The following is a 26,092-nucleotide window of genomic DNA, read 5'->3' as shown; positions in this document are numbered from 1 at the left end:
ATCACGTTGAAAATAGTATCTCCTTTTATTTAGTGGCTTACATAATTGTTTACTTATTTACTTGCGTATTTCTAGCAATCGCACACTAAAAATCAATTCCGTCTTTATGCGCCTTACCCAGCTTAAACTCACGTTAATGAGTAGTTATAAGTTAACGTGAACAACCCAACACTGTTAGATTTCCCAAAAGTGTCAGATTCCCAAAAAATGTCAAAATCATGTTGGCCACGGTTCATATATATGTGGTTGACAAGCTTGGAGGGCCCGTGGCATAAACCAACAGACAAACATCGGTTTCTACTCTGACAAAAATTTAGGTGCTGTCAAATATTTGTATGGCTTGGTAGTAGAAGCATTAACCTAAGAATGCTAATGTCACTGCTGTTCGTGTTACCAACATCTAGTTTGCCACGAATTGACAGCGTGAGTACCGGGCATCAAAGTGTCAAACTAATTATAAAAACCAAAACAACGACATGGTATTGGACAAACAATGAAAAATCATAATTTAAGGTAATAATAATTAATATCAGTTTCGTGACAACAGCACCCCTAGCGTTCTACTACTAATATTTCTGTTGGCTTGGTACCAATCCAAACCAAATATTTGTCATAGTGTACTGATAGCTTAATACTCTTGACTTTTGTATTCGTTTTGCTTAATTGATAACCAGAATTTATGTTGTTTCGTTTGGTTGCATGTTAATACAATGGTCGACGGAATCCATGAAAAATGAATGTATTTTGAGACACTGGTGCAAAAATTACAAAGATTATTTTCAAGCTGTCCGAAACTGGGCGTCAGGTGATGCTTAACCAAAATTCTAGTTTGTCGACGTTTATTTTTAGTATGGTGCAAAACACATTCTTAGTTTCATGATTATATTAAATCTTGCTTACGTGATCCAAACTATTTAGACATATTCAAAATAATTACTAGTTTAAGTACACAAATTTAAAAGGATACGTCAACTTTCACCAATTTTAAAGCATCTATACTTTGTTTTTAAAAGGCATGCATATTTCAAGGATGTACTGGGGGATATCTCTATAGTCGAAGTAATGCACAAAATTTCTTGGGATAAAACTCTTTTAGAATCCGAGAAAAGAGGATGGGATCAAGTCTCTCCAAGGTTGAAGTGTCTACCCATGCAGTCTGCCCTACTATTATTTACCAAGAAGTTTGGAGAGCAGTCATAAAACTGCGGCACGTGGTTCGAATTTAAATCATATTGAGTTTTTTTAGCTACTCTGTCGACGATGAATTATCAATTGATGAGTTTTTGTTCCATGCTACTATTTCAATGAGTTAAATATGTTTACACACATTTTTATCGACTTGACTCGTATTCCGAACACTGAAGGCTTACAGTTACTTTGAATGCTCGTAATAATTAGGAATCAGCAGATATTTGTAACATTTTAAATTTGTTCGATAGATTCAACTGTAAACTGTTGATTGTACTGAAGCAAAAAGTGTACTGCGCGCAAAACTGTTAAACAACATTTTTCTTCTAATGCCAAACTCTGTCTTCATTCTGTCTCATATTCTGAACATTTTGATTCAAATTCTGAACAGCATGAATAATTAGTACCAAAATTATTAATTTCACAAACAAATTTATCTAAGCAACATTTAAAGGCCTCGATGTAAAGAATCGTTACAACTCCAACGTCTAAAATAGCTTCAAAGATGTTTAAATTGAGATACAATGGATCATTGAAATCACCAAAACGGCCACTATGGAAAGCATAGATAGCGCCACCGTAGTAGAGGGTCTTCTAAATTCTTCTAAAATGAATAAAGAACGGTCGGAGCGGGTTTTGAAGCAAAGATTAGTTTTAAAGAGTAATTTTACAGTAACCGAACCAGATTTTCAAGGTATTGTTGGGTTGTAATTACCAAAAAAACTATACTATCTCACATTTCTTTCATCAATATGTCACCTATTTACCTGTATGCGACGACAATAGTTCTTGATTATAGTAAAATTTGAATAAATTCCATTCGTGATGCATTGAGAATAGGTGATACAAAACACTCTCAAATTTATTTAGAAAAAGCTGTCGAAATCATTCTTCATTGTCATTCATGTAACTGTAAGAGTGTCAGCTTTGACTCAAATGATTTTTTTTTTCGATTAATTGGAACATGCCTGCGTCAGACCAGGAACATATGCTTTGAAATTTTACTAGCAAAACATTAGGTTGACGATTGAGACACACTTTGTACGTAGATAAACCTGCAGAAATTTATTGACATTATATTCAAAAGTTGAATTTCATCCTACTCCTGTCCCACCATTTCAACTCGAGATTAGTATTGAATTACTCAAAAAATACCCTTAATGCTAATCGAGACAATGTTGCTATTTGAAATGCACACGCAATTGATTTGCCGCTTTTACCTTTGGCCTTTAATGGACATTGGAAATTACAATAAAAATTAAATACAAAAATGTTTCTAAAATGTTATTTCAAGTTATCAAGTTTTATTTTGCCAGTTTTCAAAATTGAATTGGAAATACAGTTTGTAGTGTACCAGAAAAATAAAACAAGTTCAAGCGCAAAAGCTCGTATAATTTCAATAAAATCCTTACTTAGTGAACTAAAAACAATAACGAAAAGACATGCATTCACTAACAGCCATCAGGAAAACATGTCGTTTGTTTTGTGCCATATTTTGAAAATTACACAGCAGTATTTTCTAATTAAATATACGATTTCGGGAAATCCCGGGATTTTCGAAAATATCCCGGGATTTGGGATTTTTCAGATCCCGGGATTTCCCGGGATTTTTGTCCCGGGATTCCCGGGACAAGACCCTCTACACCGTAGCCTTATATGTTTGACATAACAGTAATGCTATCACAATGTTAAATCCCATATAAAGTAGCGCCCTTGTTTTGATACGGTGAGCACTGACAAAAACTACATTCAATGATCCATTTACCATCGTTTCCTATAAATATAAGACACATTTCAGTGAAATATTTCAACAAAATCGAGTTGAATCAAGTGTTTGGAATATGAGTCTGTTCGTAATTTGAGACAAAACGGTATCTCAACAACGGTATTTATTAAAAAAAAAAACAAGAAATGATTAGTTACTTATTTTGTGTTTTTTTTTTTTCTATCTTTATTAACGAGATTTTTAGCCCTGGGCTAGTTCATCTCGGGACCAACGGCTTTACTTCCCTTCCCTTATTTTGTGTGTCGAGTTACTCCAATTCATATTTTACATGATACATATTGAAAAACACATGCCTTTACTTTTGTTTTTATACTTTAAACTTCGAATTGCTCGATACAAGATGTGTCGATGTTTTCTATTAGATCTGATGAAGAATTATTTTTATTCTTGTTCCATTGAGCCAATCTTTTACCAAATTGAAATAAAAGCAAGAGTTTTATCACTTTAAAACCTTCTTACTAACAAACCATTTTCTATAATAAATATGTAGGTGCAGAGATATATTCGGACTCTAATAAAACTCAATATCTTAAATTGCCCAATGACCAAGGTGAATCCAGATTGTGTAGCTTTTGAATTCTTCCCACAAAGAAAAACACTTTTTTTGTGACAACCACGAAAATGCAGAGGTATACGGTCTTTAGTAGAAATGGATATCATACAAATATTCCTTCCCTTCTTCGATGACCGGAATAACGTGGCAATCGCCGTCATTGTTATCGCTATCTGCTGAGGCTCTCTTATTTCGTTTCGATTATTCTGATCAATCATGGAGAAGCAACTACGAATTGTATCAATGCTCATGCCCAATTTTTTTGTTCAGAGTATAGTTATTATTTTGCATAAATATTTGAAATAATTCTAAGCTGCAGATTGCTAGATAGTTTGAAAAACTTACATTGATATTTTTTAAAATAATTCGTATTGGACCACGAACTTGATCGTGCTGTGTTCCATACTTAAGCGACTTGACATTATTAGTTCTCCAGCGTCAACTACATTTTTTACACTTACGCCGAGGACCTGGGATCAAAGAATTTCACTTATGATCTTGAGTGACGACTTCCTTCAAAAGAGAAATCAAGCAGTTTGTCCCAAAATTAACTAGCCTAGGACTAATTTCTGGTTAGTAAGGAAAGTAACGAACTCTAAAAAAAACGAGAAAAAAACCTTAATTGTTAGGTATACTTTCTTCTTTATTTGATTTTTTATATTACTAGTCCAGATATAAACTGCCGTCATTCTCAAAAAAAAAAAAAAAAAAGTCAAAATACCTCAAAAAACATCTGAATAGCTCCGGAATTATGTGACCAATAATACTTAAAAACTGTTTTCACAAATAACGGATAGATTAACGATTTCCTATCAAGGTCTGCAATTTGATTTTTTATAGAGGTCAATGGGTTAACCTTCAGTGATTTTTGTTTGCAAAAGTGAGTTATATATATCCCATATAAACCTCGATAATGTGCAGGAGTATAAATAATACCAGGGATGTTTTCTTTCGAATAATCTGCAAAGAATCGTAGAGAAAATTACGCTTTATTGATCATGTTTAACAACGTGAGAAAATAGAGTGCTTTGAAGTTTTAGTATTAGTAGCTCATAATGGTTTTATTTTAGAAGTTTCATTATTAATTATCTACTGCTGTAACATTCTCTCGACTGCCAATTGCTTATGGACAAAGTCGAGCAAGAGTTTGAGTTTTCATTCTATTGAAATGTGTATCATGCTAAACAAGTACCTTTCAAATCAATAGTAATTTTTAATACAGCTGGACGCAAACAACTTGTGGCGAAATATTTGAAGGAGGCTGGCGGTTATTAAGTTGCAATTAAATTATTTTCTTAAATAGAACAAATTGATAAGAGATAAAATAATTCTTACTGTCTGACAAAACCTAATCATACCTTAAATTATGGTGGTCTTTAGAAATGATTTTTTTTTATTTTACATTATCGGTGAGGAATTGTGTTTGGTATTCCTCTGATTACAAGTAGATAAAACAGAAGAGGAAGCTGAATTCTGGCATTTAATTCGAAACTTTTCAAATGCAATACAATTTTTTCCCAAGTTGTTGGGAATTATCGAAACTAAAAGTTTTTTTTTTCTGAAGAGATTGAGTCCCACGGCGCCGCTTTAGCTACGTTGATACCGTTGACTATTGGCTGAGAAAGTAGGTAAAGTGTATGTATCGCAAAACCAAAATCTTACATTTGATGACTAGCGTTTTATCATGGTGTTAGATTTTTAGGTTTTTGAGTGTGGCCAGTGTGACAGTAGTTCCTACATTACCAGTTTCATAGAAGAAAATGTCATCAAAGAAGCAATGAACTTTTAATCGACGCTGGTTGGAGAGGGTGTTCGGCTTGCTTGTTTCGAATGTTGGCGTTTTTGGACTGATTTATAGTCTATTTACAAAAGTGATGGCGCTGTGCGTGATCGGAGAGGATCACTTCTTCAGTTTTTCCCTGAAAACAAATATAAAGGAGTTAGTACATAGATATTCAATTTTCACGGATATCACATTGATATGGAATTTATATAGCAACACATCTAGAGAACGAAATAGCGATTTTTCGATTGGTCACCACCCGCGAATGAAATATAAATCAAATACACCATGGTTCAGTGCTCTCGAAAATTTCAAGTTTGATCTACATTCAAAGTTTAAATAATTTAAAGAAACAGTTGAAAAATGTTCGAAAAAGAACTTTTCCTGAGTGTAACACTTTTAATCACGGTCCATAGTTTGGGCATTATGTAATTTCAAAACGTTATTACCAATTTTGTTTGATCTTTAGCTACCCGTAATCAAACCAATGAAGATTCAATATTATTTTGTATTATCTTGAAAAACGTTTTCAAAATAGTTGCAGAGCACCAACATTTTCAAAAACTTCAATTTCGGTATAGTGCGTACATTTAGAATAAGCAATATTGTGATTACTTTCATACAACTTAATTTATAACAAAATAGGGAGACCCTCTTTCCCATAATTGGACTAAAAGTATAAACAATGACAAAACAAATAATGGGAATTCTTAAATAGTTTACTACCACTTATAAATCGAAAAGATTTTATGCTGTTTAGTATCAGTTAAGGACTTGCGGCAATTAAACAAATTGAACGTATTTAAATCAACTGTTCACTTTTTATTGGTCAAACATTATACATAATAACAATATCTGTAGTGTCTCGTTTCTTCTTTCCAAATTTTCAGTTAAACATTCTATAATTTCTTGTTTTGGTTTGTATCGTCAGCTGAAGGTTCAGCATCTTCCCATTCCTCTTCCATTGTTTTCGCACACCACTTTTCGTCACTACATTTTTGGGTTTTTGTTTTTCTTACAGCTTACCTTGTGTTTGTTATGTTATTCTGAAATACTTATCAGCATTTGTGGATATTCAGGTTCGTTCAACAGAAAACGAATGAACAAATATAAAGTTTATACTTATCTGAATTATTAATCAACCGACGATGTTTCGCAAGCATGGAGAGTACAGAGGGAGGAAAAATGTTGCTATGTTATGTAAGTTATTTATTTTCTATTGAACAATGAACTAAATAAGTGGTTTTCTGGCAATAGCCAGAATGCAATTGATGTGATCGCAATCAATGCAACACGTTACTTCTTACTTTACCTATCATAAATAATGCGTGATATCAATTTGAATAAATCAATAATTCTGGATTCATCAATAATTAAAACCAAACAATTAAATGTTAGTCCGTTTTTTATGTAACCGCTGTAGTAACTACTTTTTCGGTTCATTTGGTAATATTTCTGCATCTGTATTGACTGGTGATGCCTTTTTTGTGATCTCCCTCCTATCTTGTTTTGGTTTTTTATTCACATTGTTTTGTTGTTTTCTTTTTCATTGGTTTTCAACGTCGTGCATCTAAAAATGTGTATTTCAGTTGTTTACGTGCGGAATCTTATTCCAGCTGCTTTACAACATGTCTTTAATCTGCTTTAATCTACTATGTTTTGTTTGTTTTGCGGGAAGTGCATATTTTTGTTCTATTAGATTTTTTGCGTTACAAATGATTTTAGGTTTATCGAATGATGCGAGTGTGTATTTATGTAAATGTTAGTGTGATTATTTTGATTGAAATATTCCACATGCTTTTTCTGTGCTGCAATTTATTGGATTTTTCTCTTGATTTTCCTTTGTTGGTAATATTGTTTGTTTTAATGAGTTGCTTAGAACTGGTATGGTATGAGTGGCAACAGTGTGATGACATGTGCTGAAGATTGCGCGCTTTCAGATGCCTTGACGCGATTTAGATAGTTTGATATTTACACTTCCTGTTAGCTAAACAATCATCTTTATTTCATATCCCGACCTCAGTGTTTACGAGAATTGGGAAATCTGTTCAATTGTATTGACAATAGTGACCGAAACATGAAGACATTTTGATCGCTTGAGTATTGTAAAATCAATACAGTAGAAGAGGAACATTGGAAATTTTACCATCGAGTTTAAGTCAATGAGTGAATTATCGGTTTTCATTTGTATTTAATTTTGGTGTATTTTAAATCAGCCCTTTGGTTCATATTAAACGATCTTTTTTTATCGAGGTACAATTTTGAACAAAGATGTATAGACAACGAACAAACAGAAGTTCGCCTTGAGAAAATTAACGTGAAGTTTTTATTACGATGTAAGGCATTGAATGTCATTCGTAATAAATTCAAGTAATTTATAATGGTAATTTTATAAAATTTTGAAACTGATCTTAAAACAACTTCCTATAATTTGCAGCAAAAAATAAATATATAATAACCATAATCAAAATTTATCTTCACATTTTTTTCTGGTACAAGCTCAACATGTCATCCGAAACAGGTATTTGTATGTCAACTGTACGTAATAATCATCAAGTACATCTGCTGTAATCCTGCATATCAAGTCTTGCACATCTCGTAATAAAAATTTTCGACGTTTCTATTAGCTCTAGATTGCCTTTAGCTATTATAATCTCTTTCTTATCTTTTTGATTACTCTAGTATACCTACCGACACTACTTTTCCTCCTTTTTTGTGTTTTTTCATATAATTTTCTCATTTGACGCCATATGTACTATAATCAATTCATCAAGAGTGTAGTCAATGGAGTTCAACCATGAAGTTATTAGGAAACAGCGTTGTAATAATGATGAAACAAAGAACACTTTTTGTAATTTCCAAATTATAATTTTATTGCTAGTCTTGATAACAAAACAATCGACTACTTACGTTAAACTATGCTTTCAAACTCTCAAAAAGTTCGGATACATTTTCAAGTTCTAGATCATCTTAAAAATAGCAGGTGCTGGAGTTGAACCAGCCTCATAAGCGTGTCAGGCATAAACTCTATTCACTGCGCAATAAGTGTTTTGAGACTCAAGCTGACCAACGGCTTATTTGAATAACATCACTGCTCTTCATAATTTTTCAATACAGTGGAGTTAAATTTTTGACGAATTGGAAAAGTCTACCGTTTTGATTTGTGTCGGTCTTCTTTACTGGCGATTTTGTCCTGTGCAGTCAGAGGCCCGTAATCAATAGAAAAAAAGCAGTGCAAATTACCCCTATTTTTTCTGTAATAACTACAAAAATTCTTCAAGTAGTTAACAAAGTTTTACAAAACGTTTTTTTGAATTATCTTTTCAAACTATTCTATCAATGATATTGTTTCCATAATCACAAGAAATTATTTCATGAGTTTTTTTTTGGGAAAAGTTCTCATATAAAATTTACCTTCATATGTCCTCTTAAATTCTATCAGGAATTATTCACACAATTTCTCCAGGAATTCAAAAATACATAAATTCATAATATTTTTCATGAATCAATATTTTTTTAATTATTGCTGAGGTGCAAATATACACTAAATGTCCTCCAAATTCGGAAACGCAAAATAATTACAGCACACCTAGCAACGATTATATAAATCACCATCGACCTAGCGGGAAAAAAGTATCTTTAACACCGCGTTCCTTGTAGAAAATCTTCTCGCGTTTGGTGTTCTCGCATTTGATATTTGCATCTAAAACGCACACAGCTCTATCTTTCTTAATTTACTCACATCTTGTCTTAAGACATTTCCTCTGATAATTCTACTTAGCTTGTGTCATGAATCTTGCCGTAGAAAATAATTGATGAAATGTCTCGAGTAATTTCTTGGAGTCAGCCACTCAGTCATTCTCTAACCACTTTCAATCGGGAGACACATTTATGACGTTTTTTAATATCTGTACATAAATGTTATTATTGAGTATTAGTGCATTTGGTTGAAAGAATACTCGACGTTCAGTGAATGAAATGTTCGCATCACGAAGCACCTCACGAGTGTAAACCAATGCAAAACAAACATGACAGACTCTTGAAAGGCTTGGTGTGAGTAAGTGTGCACCCGCCTGCTCGGAAGAACATGTCAAAAAAAATTACAAAAAGTTCGCGAACATTTACTCGTGATTTACTGAACAAGGTGTGATTTATTTGGGTGATGACAGACATATCAATTGTATATCCATCAATTCAACAGTAATCAGTATCAGCAGGAGTGAAAAATCCTTGTAATTCAAAAATCTCGCAGAACCCTTGAAAGCCGAAATCTTAGAAGCACAATTGACTATGAACAGCTCCGAACACGTTCACGAATCACGTTGGCTCCGTTTACTCGCGAGCATGACAGATGCGAGTAAATCAGCCACTTTGATGCTCGTGAGCATTTTGTTTTGTTTTTATTCCATGTCAGCTGAATGTTCGCCACTCACATCACTGGGCGTTCCCTGGAGGAAAAAAAACCGCGGTTTTGCATATTTTTTACTTCATTTTCATGGGCGGTTACATTTCGGTGTTTCATCGAAGACGGTTGTTCTTTTTCTGGACCATTCGCCGAGTGGAATTTGAGCCAAATGCGCGTTTTTGGAAACTTTATAACAACCGCGCGGTGTATCATATCAAGCGGACAGTCAATATTAATACCACAATTCAGCAACTTTATGAACAAAAACGCCAATAAATCGTATTCCTTTTATAATAGAACCGGACAGTGGCATGTAAGGTTAAATCGATTTGAAAGTGAATTTGAGTTTCGCAGCGATTTGGATTTTATCCGAAAGAGCATACTGACAAACGCCAGTATTATTTACTTTTCAGAAAACTACAAACCGATTGGAGTTAGTACTAAAAACTTATTAGAATTTTCGTTGAATTGATATCAATAATGTGATTCTTGAAATTGTTTTCAAGAGTAAAATTATTGAAGTAATTTATAATAAAAGAATGATATTCACTAACGATAACAGCGATGAAATACAATACAAACGAAGTACCTAAGCACTGTTTCGGAAATTACTCCATGGTATCTTTTATTCATTGATGTAATGTACATAGGAAGTGTCATTAGGCATTCGAACATACGGAAAGGGTGAACGGCCATTTTTTTATAAAGATCATATCTAGAAAGACAATTAAAGGTGTACGTGTACGTGGTCATTAACTTTAAAATCTCATCTAGGTAAAGCGTACTTTTAGTTATTTATAAGATTTTTCTCGATTTTGATTACGTTTTGAACGCAGTCGTCTTTTATTCCTTATATTATTCTTATTTATTCACCTTGCTTTAACCGAAATAGATTACCATCATTCCTCTTTAGTTGCTAATTTAACGATTCGAAATAAGTTATCTATTTGTAACGCAATTTCCGTTGTTTTCTAATTCTATATCTTCTACATACTTAGATAAATCACCACCTTGAAAGCGGAAATAACCGAAGAACGATGAAAATACACTGAGAGTAAATAAAACCTAAACAGCTTCAACCTGTCGTACTGTTTTTTTCCTCATCATGTTACTAATTTCTATTAGATTACTTAATATGTTACAATTATTTACAGCTTCAGAAAATGTCTATCAATCTTCATCATGTACTAACTTTCCTTCCTACCCGTGTAGCATTGTTTGAATTTGCTTGCAAAACGAGTGGTAGTGCGTTTTCCAAAAAATACACTTGCTTTGTGATAAGGTTATCATATCCTATCACTTAAGATTGGTTTGATGTTTGATCAAACCCTTACTAAGGAGTATTATTTGTGGGAATAAATTGCCTTCGATATTCGTTTATTTTTCGCGTGATCTCTTCCACGAACAGTAGAATTACGATTCCATTTCAAACAGCTCCTAAGAATAATCGAGTACGATCATAAATATTTGAAAGCAAACCGGAATCGTTGCCTCCTGTCAGTTTCCAAGTATTTATAATCGACTAATGGTAGATGCCTTAATCTAATAACTTTTTTTTGTTGTAACTCTTATGTGGGGCTCATTGCAAATGGTTCCACACGTGGTATTGTAATCTTCTGAATCTCTTTCGTAGGCTAGTATTCGCGTTTGTTGTATTTCCTATGTGATATTTTGGTTAGTCTTTTTTCGCCTAGTTGCTCGAACTAGTTTGCCTAAGCACGATTTTTCTTTGTGTGTTTTCATAAAAAAGATTTTTCTGCGATGCTCTTCTGCGCTTGCATGCACCTTATACAAACGGCTTTGTTAAGCTACTACTTAGGTTTTGATGAGATGCTGTCGCTTTCTAGTAGTTAATGATGACATTTGTCTTTTTTTGTTTTTCTTCATGGGTAAAACGAATCTGAATTTGTGTCCACGTGGAAAACTCGAAACGTCGAACTTGATTTGTTCTATCGTATCAACCAGCGATAATTAGTATCTGGAGCCTCAATATTGTGCCTGTTGTTTGATTTTCTTACCACCAATCGGGTCCATCTACGTTTGGAAGTTCAAACATCCCATAAACAATCAATGTTGATCACAGAAATCGTGACTTAAATTATTTAAAGCTTTCAAATTTTCTTTTTTATAAATATCCAACGAGGCATTGGGCTGTCCAGAAGAGCGACCAACGACGTCGGTGCATATCCCGAAAGGATTGTTTCACGATTGAACCTTTCCTTTCGATCGCTTCGAGATTTCTCATTGCGGTACAAGAGGGCAGCAGTGGTGGCATATGTATTCTATTCGCTAGGAAAATTTTCTTCTTCAAAAGGGGGTTTACGTTTTTTGCTTAATTTAATCCTGCTTTTCCTGCATGCTGTATCTCTAAGTCTGTTGAATGTATGTCTTGTGTGTATGTGTCTATGTGTGGGTGTAAACGGTCAAACATTTAACGAGGTTTCCTCAGCGAACCTGGGATGTTACCGGTTCTCAATATTAAGGAGGGAAGTCTTTAACGTTCTTCTGTTTTAGGATAAGTTCTCTGGTGGGCTTCAGTGGTTGAGTGACCGAAATGTTCACGCCGAATATCATTTCTTTGGAATGTTTTCCTCTAAATCACGACATCACTACTTTTGAAGTGTCTGACTTTTTTTTTTTTGCTTGAAACTGGATTGGATGTTGTGATCGAGGATTTTCTTCTGTTTGTTTTTTTGTAATAGTATTTGAATCTTTGTTACCGGCATTTTCCATTGCATCCTATTGTTTGTTTTACGTTCTTCTAGATCTAGTTTGTGACTAAGCTATTATTCAACAATTTCTTAAGAAGTTTTGCTTCAGCAGTACGATAGAATTTATTATTAGTTATAGTTTCGAGAGCTTTTTCTCCTTCGCCTGGTTTGGACGCGATGTAACAGAGAAAAAGGCAGCATTGGTGGAGGGAAGAGATAGAGAACATTTTGTAGGAATTAATCGTTTTCTCCGGTCGATATCGACAATGTTGAACTAAAAATTCAATGGAATAACTAGTACTGCACTACGATATACAATGATTTTAGATCCAAAGCAAGCTAATGTGATACTGTATTTCAAACTATGGATACGAAATGTTTGACCAACAAAAGTTTTTAGGGAATTTTGGCTGCATTACATAACTTAAAATTAAAAAAATGCGAAAATTATTGTTCATGATGGTACTGAGTAATACATGTTGCAAATGTTTTTGTCTTATGAATACGTGATGTGAGTATTTGTGTAGAACGAGATTCTATTTTTTAATGCAGTCAACTCCTTAAGTTCCATTTAGTTCAGGCCTGCCCAACCTCTTTGAACCGCGGGCCAATTTTCAAAAATAGTTTTATGTCGCGGGCCATTTTTAAACGCACGAATATTCCCATGAAGTCTGACAAAAGTCAGTAAATGAAGTTCATAAAATCAGTGAATCAGTGAAGAAATCGAAAAAAAAGTAATTGCTGCTAAGCATTCTGCTGGACATTGTGAGAGTCCCTTTCAAAATTATATAACAATTTAGTCCAGAATATTTTGAAGAATTTACCCCAGAAATTTTGGATCCTGTGAGTATAATACCCAGGATTTTTTTTAAATCGTACGCCGAATTCGGTCAGAATCCGACCTAATATTATTAGCGTAAGGTCAGAATGTCCAAGATTTTACAAAAATCGTGCCTAGGATTCCTTAAGAATCACACTCAATAATCATTTTGAAGTGTCACCTAGAAATCTTTGAAAAAAAAAATCTGCTCATAATTTTCTTATAAATTCTTTTAGTGTTCATACGAAATGTTACACAGCGTTATGTTGTAATCTTGCTCAGGTCTCTAGAAAATTATGTATTGTATTCGTTGAAAATCCTGGCTATGGAATCCTGGTAAAAATTCTGTGATAATCTTGCCAAAGTTATCCGTGAAACGAAAATGTCCCCAAAAAGGCCCATAAGAACATGGGTTACGTTCTCTAGAGTGGCTACCTAAGTTGGTACTGTGAATTCGAGTTCATGAAGATTGAGACGTCGGGCGGCATGTTTTGGACATTCAAATTAAATGTCCCCCAAGGGGCCCTGGCGGAACCGATCACGCTGTTCCGAAACGGACAACTATTTCAAATTGTGGTTAAATGATCACAATCAACCATTTCTGTACTTTATAGGGTGCAGAGCTACTTGGCCACTTCCACGATCCTCTTTGGCATGAGGAGTTTTACTCGGCCGAATTGTCTGAAACTTTGCAATAACAAGCACTTCAATACGATGCATGTTGCGGCTAAATATGAGCTCAGTAGCTTAAAAAAACACTGCCAGAAGTGAATCAAAAGTGTCAAGAATAGGATCCGGCTTCCTACATTAAAACCGTAGTTGTTATTGAAATAAATAAAAAAAATAATCACATTTCTCAAATTTGGCACCACCTAGTAAATATCAGAAGACCTCCAGCATGGTTCCCAATTCTGTACTGTATGTTTATAGCAAATAACTTAAGCCTTTTTAAAGTACACTGAGGGTGGTTAAAAAAATTTGAATGAAAATTGATGAAATGGCAGCTATTTCAAAATTAGACTGGCCCAGCTCAGTATGGGAGAAAAATAAAGTTGTATGATTTCACGGGGCACCCCCCAGGATTATTTCTTGGGGTTAGACGAAGCCTTTCTGAAAAATTCAGCTCATTTGGTCGTTCCATGAGCTGGCGCATTTGAATTGAAGTTAATATGGGATTTTCAGCTCAAACATATGAGCAACAGCACATTATGTACTGTTTGGTTCAGGAAAATTGATGATTGCGTTCAATTGGACCCAGAATGTCAAAAACACTACTTGATGTAATAGCGAAGAATATTGTAGAAGATTGTACCATGATCAAAATTAATAAAGTTGGTGTTTTAACTATCTGAAGTATATCATGCAACACTGCTTGTATTTCTTCAACATAGCTTGGAGGTAGCCACTAAGCGCATCATAGCCACCTATGACCGTGGGTGAGCTGAGGCACATGTCGCATGCATATAAGTGACTGTACGGGAGTGCTGATCTAAGCCTAACTTTCAACTACTGAAAGAGTAATGAAAATGAGATCAAATCCAGATACAACCTTCTGCAATTATGTTCATTAGGGTATCAACTAGTGTATTTGTCATTCTGGGCTTATTTGAACGCGAGCAATTAGTATACGGAACGAAACAGTAACATAGGATCAATTTTCAATATATTTGAGACGAATATCCCATACAAACTTCAAATCGAATGCGCCAGCTGGTGAAGCAATTAATTGAGTTGAAATTTTGAGAGAGCGTTTTTCTTACCCTAAGGCTCATATCTAGGGGGTGCCCCATTGAGTTTTACAACTTTTTTGTTTAAGGGCCAGTCTATTCAAAATGCTTTATTTGAGACGAATGCCGTAGAACGGTAAAGTCTCTATAAGCAAAAAAATGCCTTGTCGGGGGTCGGGCACGTAAAGGTTAAACTATTAAGTCTATGATAGAACTTATCTGCTATGTACAGAAGTACAACATTTTTTATTGATTCGCTTTGCTTGACATTGCATGAACTTGTATATCGCGTGACAAGCATTTCCTACCCGAATAGATACTTGATCGGGTTGCGGATCGAATCTACCATCACTAGGCTATCTTGAGTCCGAATGTTAGGAAACTATAGAAGCAATAAGGAGTCCAAGTTCCTTCACATAAACTTACCCTTAAGAGTTCTTCGAACTTGGTTTGAATGATTCCTTTGTTTTAAAAATTTTGCTCATTTTGATACTATAACAGTCTACTAAAAGATTTCTTGATCCGCTACTAAAGGATTCTTGAATTGTACGCGCAATCTTGGACGATTTCGGCTGTAGTGATTTGATAAAAGAAAATGTTAAAGTGCTGGTTTGTCCATGATATTTGAGTGGTTAAGTACCTACTACTGCTTTTTCTTAAACGGAATTGAGGAACATTAATATCGATTTCGACAAGAAGTGGTTGAGCTTTTCATGCAACTTTTTGTAAAGAAATGTTAACTCTATTTTTGTCTCTCTTTATAAGCAGATTTTTTCTAATATCTCATTTTTTTTCTCTTCCTACACATATTTCGCCACGTCTATTTAACAACATGCTTAGAGATAAACAGTTTATGTGCTGTAAAATAGATCAACATTAAGAGCTTTTTGCTTTTAAATTAGGACTCTAATAACTCCTTTCATTGAAGCATACAGATACCTCATTCTAATTTAGAAGTACAGTCAACTATCCCTTACTCGATATTTTGCATCTCGATATTTTCCCTAACCTAGCCTGATAAGAACTTCTCTGCGCTGCAAAGATGAGACGATTTTGCCGTTTTTCTGAAGAGTAAAAACTAAACTCAAAATTTTCAATACAAATGTATTTTTTCGCTCCATCGCAAAGAGGCAAAGGCAGCACGCTGCTCTAGAGTATTTGATCGTAATCTGATGATGTTGAGGAGTATTATCAAGGCTGCCCCTAACTCGATAAAATGCGCGGCCCTTCAATCTAGGATACATTGATCCCTCTGCAAGTCGCTACCTTTCTAACTCGATGTTCCCTAATTCGATACTATCTGTGTCAGTTTCCCTTGCAAGTTAACCTCTCTAACTCGATAATTTCATAAAAAGTTTCAAATATCCTGTAAATGTTAATTATTTAATGAATTTTAAAGTTATGATTATACTGTTAATCGAATAAAGGATTACAACCCATATCAGGGTGATAAAATTTTCATTTTTTGTAGACTGTTTGACTGACTTCAATATCGAGTTAGAGAGAGTTGAATGACGTGGAATTCGGGGCAAGTGTGCCACCTTAAGCAATTTGTTCTCTAACCTTGTCCATCAATTTATTATTGTATTGATAAGTTTACATCTTCTCAAAAGCACTGTGTCATTTAAAATGAAAAGAAATTCTTGAAGTAATGGTTCTTAAAGGTCATCCAAAATAACGTATTTTTCAGCACTTCAGGGCAAGTGTGCCCCCCATATGGGGCAAGAGGGCAGTAAAATTTCATTATTTTCTATTTGAATCACTTACAGCAGAGTCTTAGTGACAGTTAAGAACATATTTTTAAATTTACCGTTATAGGGAGCTACTTTATAACAAGGTTTATCACATGCTGAACTATCTATTAGTAAATTCGGTAGTGTCTAAAAACCTAATACCCGAAATAGTTATTTTTATCTTCCTTTCAACCATTCGAATACAGCGTATGTAATGCTCAACTAGATCAGCCCCAAATTATGGTAAACATTTTACATCTTTTTTCTTTTCACAAAATCAAAATGATGCTTCCTTTCGTACAGGGTTTTTATTTGAATTTACAAAATAAAATACCATGATATGATTGCAGGCAGCGGATGAGATGCGCAGGCAATTCAGATGTAGAAGAATTCCCTTGGCTTACATTTCAAATATCCCATGAAGCGGTTTTCAATCCTACCAGCTCCACTGTCAACTGGAATATATATGAAACATATATCGATAATAATCTCGATATTAACATTTCTTTACAAACAAAACTTGATATTGACAATGCTCTTGAAACTTAAACACATTCCATTGTCCGTCTTAAAAACGTGAGGAAAAGGCAATTTCAACGCACTCGCGATCCTGCTACAAAAATTATATGGCCGGACTTGCAAAAAAATTAAATGATTTTCACAGAGAAGCTGAGAAGCAGGATCTGCCCCAGTTGGGACGTAATACCAGAAAGAAAGAAAGAAACCTTGGCTAAGCCTATTTTGGAAATTATCTAATATTTTGAGAAAACTTCAGAAGCCAATGCCGGCATTGAAGGAGGAAAACAAATTATTACTAACTAATTATGAAAAACCTCAAAAACTTACTATGCAGTTTGAAAGCGCGCACAATTTTAATTTAGGATTCACTAGTCTAATAGAAAATCAAGTTACTCAGAACCTTGAAAACATTCTCAAGCAAGAGAACGTTTTCGAAAATTCCTGAAAGACGGATTTGAAAGAAGTGAGAACTATTATTAAAAAAAATCAAAAATATGAAAGCCCCTGGTGATGATAGAATTTTCTACACCCTGTTCAAGAAACTTCCGGAAAGTAGCTTATCATTCTTAGTTGATATATTTAACAAATGTTTTCAGTTGGCATATTTTCCTAACAAATACTAAGGTTGTACTTATTTTAATACCAGATAAAAATTCTCAGAAACTATCGTCTAATCAGTTTGCTTTCCTCTATCAGTAAATTTTTTGAAACGGTCATTTTGAACAATATAATGGTCCACATCTATGAAAATTCATGAACAGTTCGGATTCCGCCATGGACATTCGACCACTCACCAACTTTTACGTGTTACAAATTTGATCCGTTCCAACAAATCTGATGGCTATTCTACCGGTCTTGCTCTTCGACAGTGTTTGGCATAAAGACTTGATTGTAAAATTGAAAAACTTAAATTTTCAAACATACATTGTTAGAATAATTCTTAGTTATCTGTCAAATCGTACATTTCAGGTTAAATATCAGAACTCCAAGTCTTAAGGTAAAGTAGGCCGTCATTGAAATTGGTACATGTCGTTGATGATTGTTGCTGAATCATGTTACAATTTCGAATTAAAGAAAATCAGTTGGTATTACAGTGATGTAGCTGAAAAAGTATCAGCATACTTTTTGCATATACGCACATATAGTGATACTTTTTCGTATCAATATTAACTATGAGCAGTGATGGAAAGTGGCGAACGCTTCATCTGAACTGGAACAAAAACAAAACCAAACGCTCCCGAGCGTCAGAGCGCTGGCTTACTCGCATCTGTCGACTCCCGAGTAACTGAAGCAAAAAGTGATTCGCGAACGTGTTCGGAGCTACTCAGAGTCATATTGTGCTTTTGGGAAAAAAGCTGCTTACCCTCCGAGATTTATGGTTTTCAAGGGCTTTTGACTACAAACTAGTAGTTTACTATCGGTATGATGGTTATACAATTAATTTGTCTGTCAAAACCATAATAAATCACATCTTGCTCGGTTATTCGCGAGTAAACGCTCGCGAGCTAGTTGGTACTTCTTTTGACATGTTCTCCCGAGCAGACGGGTGCGGGCTTACTCACACCTAGCCAGATCCCGAGTCTGTGATGTTTGTTATGCGTTGGTATACACTCGTGAGCTGCTTCGTGATGCGAACTTTTCCAGCACTGACTATGAGGAGTGAACTGGGTTGGTGGTCTGATGGCTACCGCTTCTGCTTCATATGCAGAAGGTCATGGGTTCAATCCCAGGCCCGTCCCTTTCGTCGTACTTTGTAGTTGTATATCTCTCACTTGCTTCTATCTTCCATTCTAAATATATCACACTCAAACTATTCGTTCATAGCAAACGTTAGAACCAGAGACGGACAAGAAACCGTTTCCCTAACGCTTCCTACTTAAACGCGCACGCCTTTCTTACGCCTGATACATAGGCAGTCTGCTAACCACAAAAGCAAACCTCTCTGCCATGCCTTTCCCCCAATCCATACACTCCCGCATGAACTGACGTGGATGCAGTGGAATATACGGTCTACGTGGGAGTCAGTTCAATGCATCATCAATTCCTCCCCCTTCCCCTCATTGGTCTGCATTCTGACGTGGCAGGTGCCATTGTTGCCTAAAAATAGAAGATCACCAGCACTTATACACTGAGGATGCCTGTTAGTCCCAAGCAGTCATTCGGTTGGTTCCTTGTGTAAGTGCAGCTGATCTGGCGATACTGGAGTGCATCCACGGGCGGCCAATCAAGCTCAAGCTCAAGCTCAAGCTCAAGCTCAATATTAACTATGAGGAGTGAGATCTATCACTTTGAAATTGCGAGTTGCAATATCAACCTGGCTACCAAAACGAATGACGGGCTACTTCGCCTTAAAGACTTCCTGTATGAGCTGGTGTTACTCAAGGCAGCATTTTGAGACCAATATCACTGCAGAACACGATTTTGTCTCAAGCACCAAAATACCGCTATTTACTGAATTAAGAGTTGCTGAATCTCTTGCTATATACAGAAATATCATAGCACGTCTAGTTTTTGAGATATTGGCTGTTGAAAATGCTAAATTTGACTATTACAGCCAACTTGCACGCAAGTTTTCAAGCTTGTATGACAATTTATTTGCTTAATTTGCCTCAGAACTCAAACTTCATGTGTATAACAATACTTATCAACAAAGTTCATAATACTTCCGATGCTCAAAAGTTATTTTTTGTTGGTTTAGAAAAGTATTGTATTTTGCCATATAAGAAAAACTAAGAATTTCGTATGGAGACTGCAAGCATGTTGAAAAAATCGATTTAACCTTAATTTAGTGGTGCAATTTCAATCAAATTATATCTGAAATAAAAGTTAAAGCCCTATTTTGCATGCTTGGTAGATAAGATCATAATATTTCTTGATTAATCATTGTTTAAATTCCATGTAAACATCAATGAAAATAGTGTTTTATACAACTTTGGCGACCTGTAGCTAAAAATTGTGACGTGCTGGAACATTTCTGAGAACGGCATCAGATTCAGCAACCCCAAATCTGCAATAGACACATAATTTGATTCTTGAGACACGCAAAAATGTCATTTTTGTTACGCTGTGTATTATACAATATTTCACATCTGACTTACCTGAGTTAACATAGGAATGTCAAAAATCTTTGTTTGCGGATGACAAAAGTCTCTCCGCCAAAGGACGAAGTTTGCGTGTCATCTTTAGTAGATTGCAAAAGAGTTTGGATATTTTTTTTCATACTTGCAAAAATGGAAGATTCTTCCAAATTCACGGCAATTTATGCCTAACAACCCAGACACAATAAAACAACTTTAAGAAAAATACGGCAGAAGTTTAAGACCGTTAGTATAGAAAAAGTAGTTATAGTGTGAACATTTTTTTATTATGGACGTGTCGTAGTACCTTCCTCATAATTAAAAGAGTTTACCCTTACAAAAAACTTGTGGTTACTACTTACACCTTTACAAAATACTTGTGGTTACACTCTGCCTTTTTATCAAATTCTCTGGACTGTAATATACAAAGTTAGAAAAACTTGTTTCTTCATCAAAATTTCCAAAAAGAAACAAGTAACATAGAGCTTTGTTTGATACGCATTCCCTACATTTGTAAGAGTTTTCCGATAATATATTATTGGAAACGATTCACTGAAGGAATTTCATTAAATTCGATTTGCCATTTAAATCCGAGTATTGCGTTAATCTATTTTCTTTAAGAAAGCGGATGAGTGTGGTTATCATTTGGGATATTACAAAAAAAGGAACATGCATGAACAAAGAGTTTTTATTCGCCTATTCATTGTGTTCCAATTGTTAGAAAGTTCATTAGCAACAAAATTTCAATTTTTACATTCTGTCTGAAAAGAAATTATACATTGTTATCCTAAGTAACTTTTTTGTAAGGTTATTTCGCATGCAGGATGAAAACTATTGCTGTACTATAATTTGTAAAATTTCAAGTCGATTGAACGATTTGGCGTTTGGCTTTTCCAGATATTTATACAACTGTGTGTATTTTAGATTTTTGTTTAGACTTGATTGGAAGTAACTAGGTCCTTCAGGTTTTATTACGATGGAACAGGTTTTGTTTGATATTGCCAACTTGGTCGAGGCTTTTTTTTCTGAACATTTGTATTGCATACAGCTAGTTCGAAATCATTCCACTAACCATGCAAATGTTAAACAACTTTTAGATTCTTTTTCACGTTAATACAGAATCAAAATATCACCTAAAGGCACACGGCTCATACGCCTGTTGTACAGTCTAACTAGTTTTTAGTTTGATCATCCGACTTTTTATCAATTGTAAATTTTACAAGTTTGCAATCAATGACGGCGATACGATACAATTACATGTTGTGAGTGATAGTAAAATATTTTATTTTTCATCTTCGGGTTAGTACAGATTGTTTTGATTAATCGTAAGATTAGTTTTAGAAAAAAAAGATTCTAATATCTCACTACTTCTAGCACTTTAATCAAATGTGTCTTTGATTTGCACGAGTGAATCAACAGTATTGGGTGTGTGGTGAGATGCGAGGACAAGAAGCAACCCCATCATATTAGTTCTTTCTATGACGTAACTCGGAGGAGTTTCCGTTGTGACCATTCTTTTGTCTGAAAATTGAAAAAAACGAAGAGAAAAAATGTCCTCGGTAAGAAAACAAATGTCTGGGGGGTTGCAAATGAGGCTAAACATTGAAGTTCTGAATACGAGCACTACACAAAACGGACGTGTTAATTTTGTGAAAGCGTGCTCTGCAGTGGCTAGTAGTTTACATGGCAGAGAGTAGTTAGGTGTTGGGTTATTCAAATTAGTTGGTCCAATTATGTAAATTTTAGAACACAGAATTATGGTGTGCTTTACCACATACAAACATGCACATAAGTAGATAGATTATAGAGATTTGTTTTTCTCTCCCCATCCACTCAATTGCGTCAATTTCCTATTAGTATGGTAACTTCAGTTATTTTATGTCAGGGGTAGTTAGCAAGCTATAATGAAGTAGACGACTCGGAGTAACATACAACAAGAGAGATCAATGCCCAAAACAGAGATCTGAGTCAAGAGTAATTAAAGCAAAACGATAAGGAACAACCTTCTCAAGACGACTTCTGTAACAGTTTTGTCGAACTAAGTGGCAACCTTGATTGCTTACACGAAATATGTGTGTTTGTGTTGTGAAGTATTGGAAAGTAATGTAGATAGCGAAATCGAACTGCACGTGATAGAACGGAAGATGATTTGTGCGAATGTTTGAACAAAACTTAGCAACAATTGGACGATCGATGTTGATTTTTCAACACAAAACAGCTAAAGAATACTTACTGGTCTGGACTGTTATCGGTGTCGCTTTCCTCGATTTCTGTCTTGTTGCGTCGTTTTTCGCATATTAAAATAATCGCACATAATACAACAACTTCGGCAATAATGCCCAAGAAAACGTAAAGCGCGGCGTATTTTCCTAAAACGATGAAAAAGTTTAGAAACATGTAGACGTGATTTTTTTCTACGGTCGTCATTTACCTCTAATCCTAACGGTTATCGTGACTTGTGCCGGTTTACCCGTGATATCTGTGGCGTTGTTTCGGCCCTCGCAGGTGTAGTCGGTGTAGTCGCTGAGCAGCACGCTCTCGATAGTTAACCGGGCATTCTCAACGCCCTTGTCGTCTTCTTCCAGCACGATGCGGTCTGTACTCGTGCTCAAGGTGGCGTTGCCTAGTAGGAAAAGATCGGAATAAAAATGTGAGTGCAATGTAAGAAGTTACTAGAGATTAAATTGTATATTACTGAAAACCCCATTACTAATTGTATTTATTATCGTGGCTTTTTGCCCTTGGTGAGTTTGCCACTAAAATATATTTCTGAATTTTGTGAGAATCAATCACTTTTTTACCGCATCTCAGCAGTTTCTACAACTCCTAACCGAAATTGTCATCACCGAGTGCTTAGCAAAACTAGATCTCAGTAATTTTGTTTTGTATTTATTTATGAGGCTTTAAACTTGATTAGCCAGTTCATTCGCCTCAATATCTCAGTAAAAGTGATTCTAGTTTATTGAGATTTCGAAAATATTCAGAATTCCCTGAGTTACCTTAGGAATGTCATAAATCTTTGTTTGCGGATTGCGCCAGCTAAGGATTGTGTACATGACCGGCAATGCAACCTGGACCCTGTCATTCTTCTGACATCAGCTAGAATGAGAAGGTACGTTTCAAGCGTCTCTTCTGGCATCCAGTGGCTGAGTATGAAATGTTGTATAACTTCAACCAAACCTAAGTTGGCAGTTCCATCAACGTGATGTAGGTAGTACGACTCCGGTAAGGTAGAGTACTGAATTCATTAATGACAAAGAATAATGGAGAAAGAAGAAGACATGAACGTTATGTTCGGCAACCGACCTGGTAACGAAATAAGAACTATGATTGGAAACAAGGTACCTGGAATGTCGGGATCTTAAATGCACCTGGTCGTTAATCTGACGTTTGCGTGTCTGCTATTCAGAAAGTGCGATGGCTAAGATCTGGAGAACCTCAGTGTCGCTAACACTGCTTTCAAATTTAACATATACCGCAGCAGTGACGACGAAGATGAACACCGAGTCGGCTTCATAGTGATCGGGAAGCAGATGAAGCGCGTTATCAGCCTGATCAACGTCTATGCTCGCAAGGATATCCGTAAGCACATCTGGCGACATCCAAATGATGAGCTTTGAAACCGAATCGACCATGTTCTGATAGACGGCTGATTTTAGCAATACTGACTCATATTCTTCTTCTTTGTGGCGTTACGTTCCAACTGGGACAAGGCCTGCTTCTCAGATTAGTGTTCTTATGAGCACTTCCACAGTTATTAACTGAGAGCTTTCTTTGCCGATTGGCCATTTTTGCATGTGTATATCGTGTGGCAGGTACGAAGATACTCTATGCCCTGGGAATCGAGAAAATTTCCTTTACGAAAAGATCCTCGACCAGCGGGATTCGAACCCACGACTCTCAGCATGGTCATGCTGAATAGCTGCGCGTTTACCGCTACGGCTATCTGGACCCCTAATACTGACTCATACCACTATCATTATGTGAGAAAAATGCGAGTGTAGATATAAATCGTTTCGAGTTCTAGAATCGGCAATCGTTGCGTTTCAATACCCAATGCCTGTCAGCAGATGGAGCTCGATGAGCGGATTTGTGAAAACGATAACATCAACCTTAGCTATCGGTATCCATAGAATGGTGAGCATAGTAGCGCGAGAAAGTATAGGTACTACAGAACGACGACCAAAGACCGGTTGGTTCGGCGAGGAATGCCAGAGAATGACGGACGAGAAGAACATGACTAGAAGCCGGATGTTGATGTCTGGTACCCGTCAGAGCAGAGAGCGGTCCAAGGAGCAAGGGCAGTCGAAAACCGGTCCAACGCAGAAAAAAAAGGAGCATGAAGCGGCAAGAAGCTATGAAACAGAACGACATGGGAAGGTTCTACAAATCTGTCAATGGTGTGCGGAGAAAAACATCGCCGTCTCCCGCCATGTGCAACGGCCGCGAAGGAATCTTGCTGACGGATAAAACAATGCAATGGTGGCTGCCAGGTGGAAAGAGTACTTCGAGTCATTGATGAATGGAGATAACGGAAGTGGATCTGGAAACAGAAAACGATGCCGATGGACAGGCTGTGGAAACTCCAAAGCTAGATAAGGTGAAGATAGAAGAAAAAATGTCTACACGTTGCTTGATGGTCTCATTTGCCCTTTGAAAAAGACAGGGCATCGACTGGAGTGCGCCAATAACCGAAGGATAACACTCCTTAATTCGGCGTACAAAATCTTGTCTAGAATTTTGTTCAACAGAGTATGACCGCATGAGAAGTTCCTTGTCGGCAAAAATCAAGCTGGTTTTCGAGAGAACAGTTCAACGACGGATCAACTGTTTACCCTGCTTCATATCCTAGATCCAAGAGCACAACTTACAGACTTATCATCTGTTTGTAGATTTCAAAGCAATGTACAATTCTGTGAAGAGAAACGAGTTGTGGCAAATTATGTCCGAAAATGGCTTTTCGGTGAAGCTGATTAGACTGATTCGTGCACCGCTGGAATCATGTGTGCGGATGGTGGACGAGATTTCGTCATCGTTCGCCATCATGCTTCTTGACTTTGCGAATAATATCGGTATCATCAATGGTGCTAGGTGGTGAAAAGTTTAAAGTGGTGGAAGAATTCGTGTATCTTGGAACACAAGTGAAGTGCGATAATGATGTTACTCGCGAGGTGAAAATATGAATTGCAGCTGTGAGTCAGGCTTTCTACGGGCTCCTTAACCAGACGAAGTCCCGTAGCCTGCGAATGAAAACAAATCTCGCGTTATACAAGACACTGATCCTTCCGGTTATCCTATATGGCCATGAATCATGGACATTGAAGGAAGTCGACCGGAGAGTTTGGACGTAAAGTGCTGCAAACAATACTCGGTAACTTTGAAAACGGCATCTGATGGCGTTGCATGAATCACGAGTTGGACGAAGTGTATAAAGAAGTGGATATTGTCAAGCGTATAAAACACGTCAAGATGCATTGGGCTGGTCACGTTGCCGTATGCCGGAAGAAGGACAAGCGACGAGGCCGCCGACTTTGTGGTAGACTGCGCACACGAAGGAGTTGATGAGGAGATTCATTGTAGGGAATTTTAGTCCATCAAGTTAGAAGATAAGTATCTAGAACTCATGCTAGATACAAATTTAACTTTCAAAAATCACATTCACATTCAAGCCAAATCTAACTAATATTTAATGTATCCACTAGAGTGTCCATGGATTTGAGAATTTTTGGGATTCTCTAATTCCCGATCGGCTACGGACCAGATCTTTACTGTAAGGCAAATCTTCCTAAA

The 26,092-nt window shown here is 36.0% G+C and overlaps 1 protein-coding gene across 22 annotated transcripts in view; it reads right to left on the bottom strand.

Moving 5' to 3' along the window:
• Positions 1 to 4,500: 4,500 nt before the first annotated feature.
• LOC5576029 overlaps positions 4,501 to 26,092 on the bottom strand; it is a 94,988-nt gene continuing 73,396 nt past the window's right edge. For 19 of the 22 annotated variants that reach the window (XM_021846909.1, XM_021846915.1, XM_021846898.1 and 16 more), the window contains exons 8-10: positions 22,734 to 22,925; positions 22,536 to 22,671; positions 21,217 to 21,823 (exon numbers count right to left, since the gene is read on the bottom strand). In XM_021846909.1, the coding sequence (XP_021702601.1) occupies positions 21,769 to 21,823; positions 22,536 to 22,671; positions 22,734 to 22,925 (383 nt within the window). In that variant the 3' untranslated portion in view covers positions 21,217 to 21,768. Of the gene's footprint in view, positions 5,447 to 6,111; positions 12,590 to 21,216; positions 21,824 to 22,535; positions 22,672 to 22,733; positions 22,926 to 26,092 lie in introns of those variants that run through there. The other 3 variants (XR_002500840.1, XM_021846920.1, XM_021846918.1) reach the window with 3 other exon arrangements.

The sequence above is a fragment of the Aedes aegypti genome, chromosome 2 (assembly GCF_002204515.2).
Source record: "Aedes aegypti strain LVP_AGWG chromosome 2, AaegL5.0 Primary Assembly, whole genome shotgun sequence".
Taxonomy (NCBI): domain Eukaryota; kingdom Metazoa; phylum Arthropoda; class Insecta; order Diptera; family Culicidae; genus Aedes; species Aedes aegypti.
Note: the sequence above shows the minus strand (reverse complement) of the source record. Positions and strands in the feature narration are given on the sequence as shown.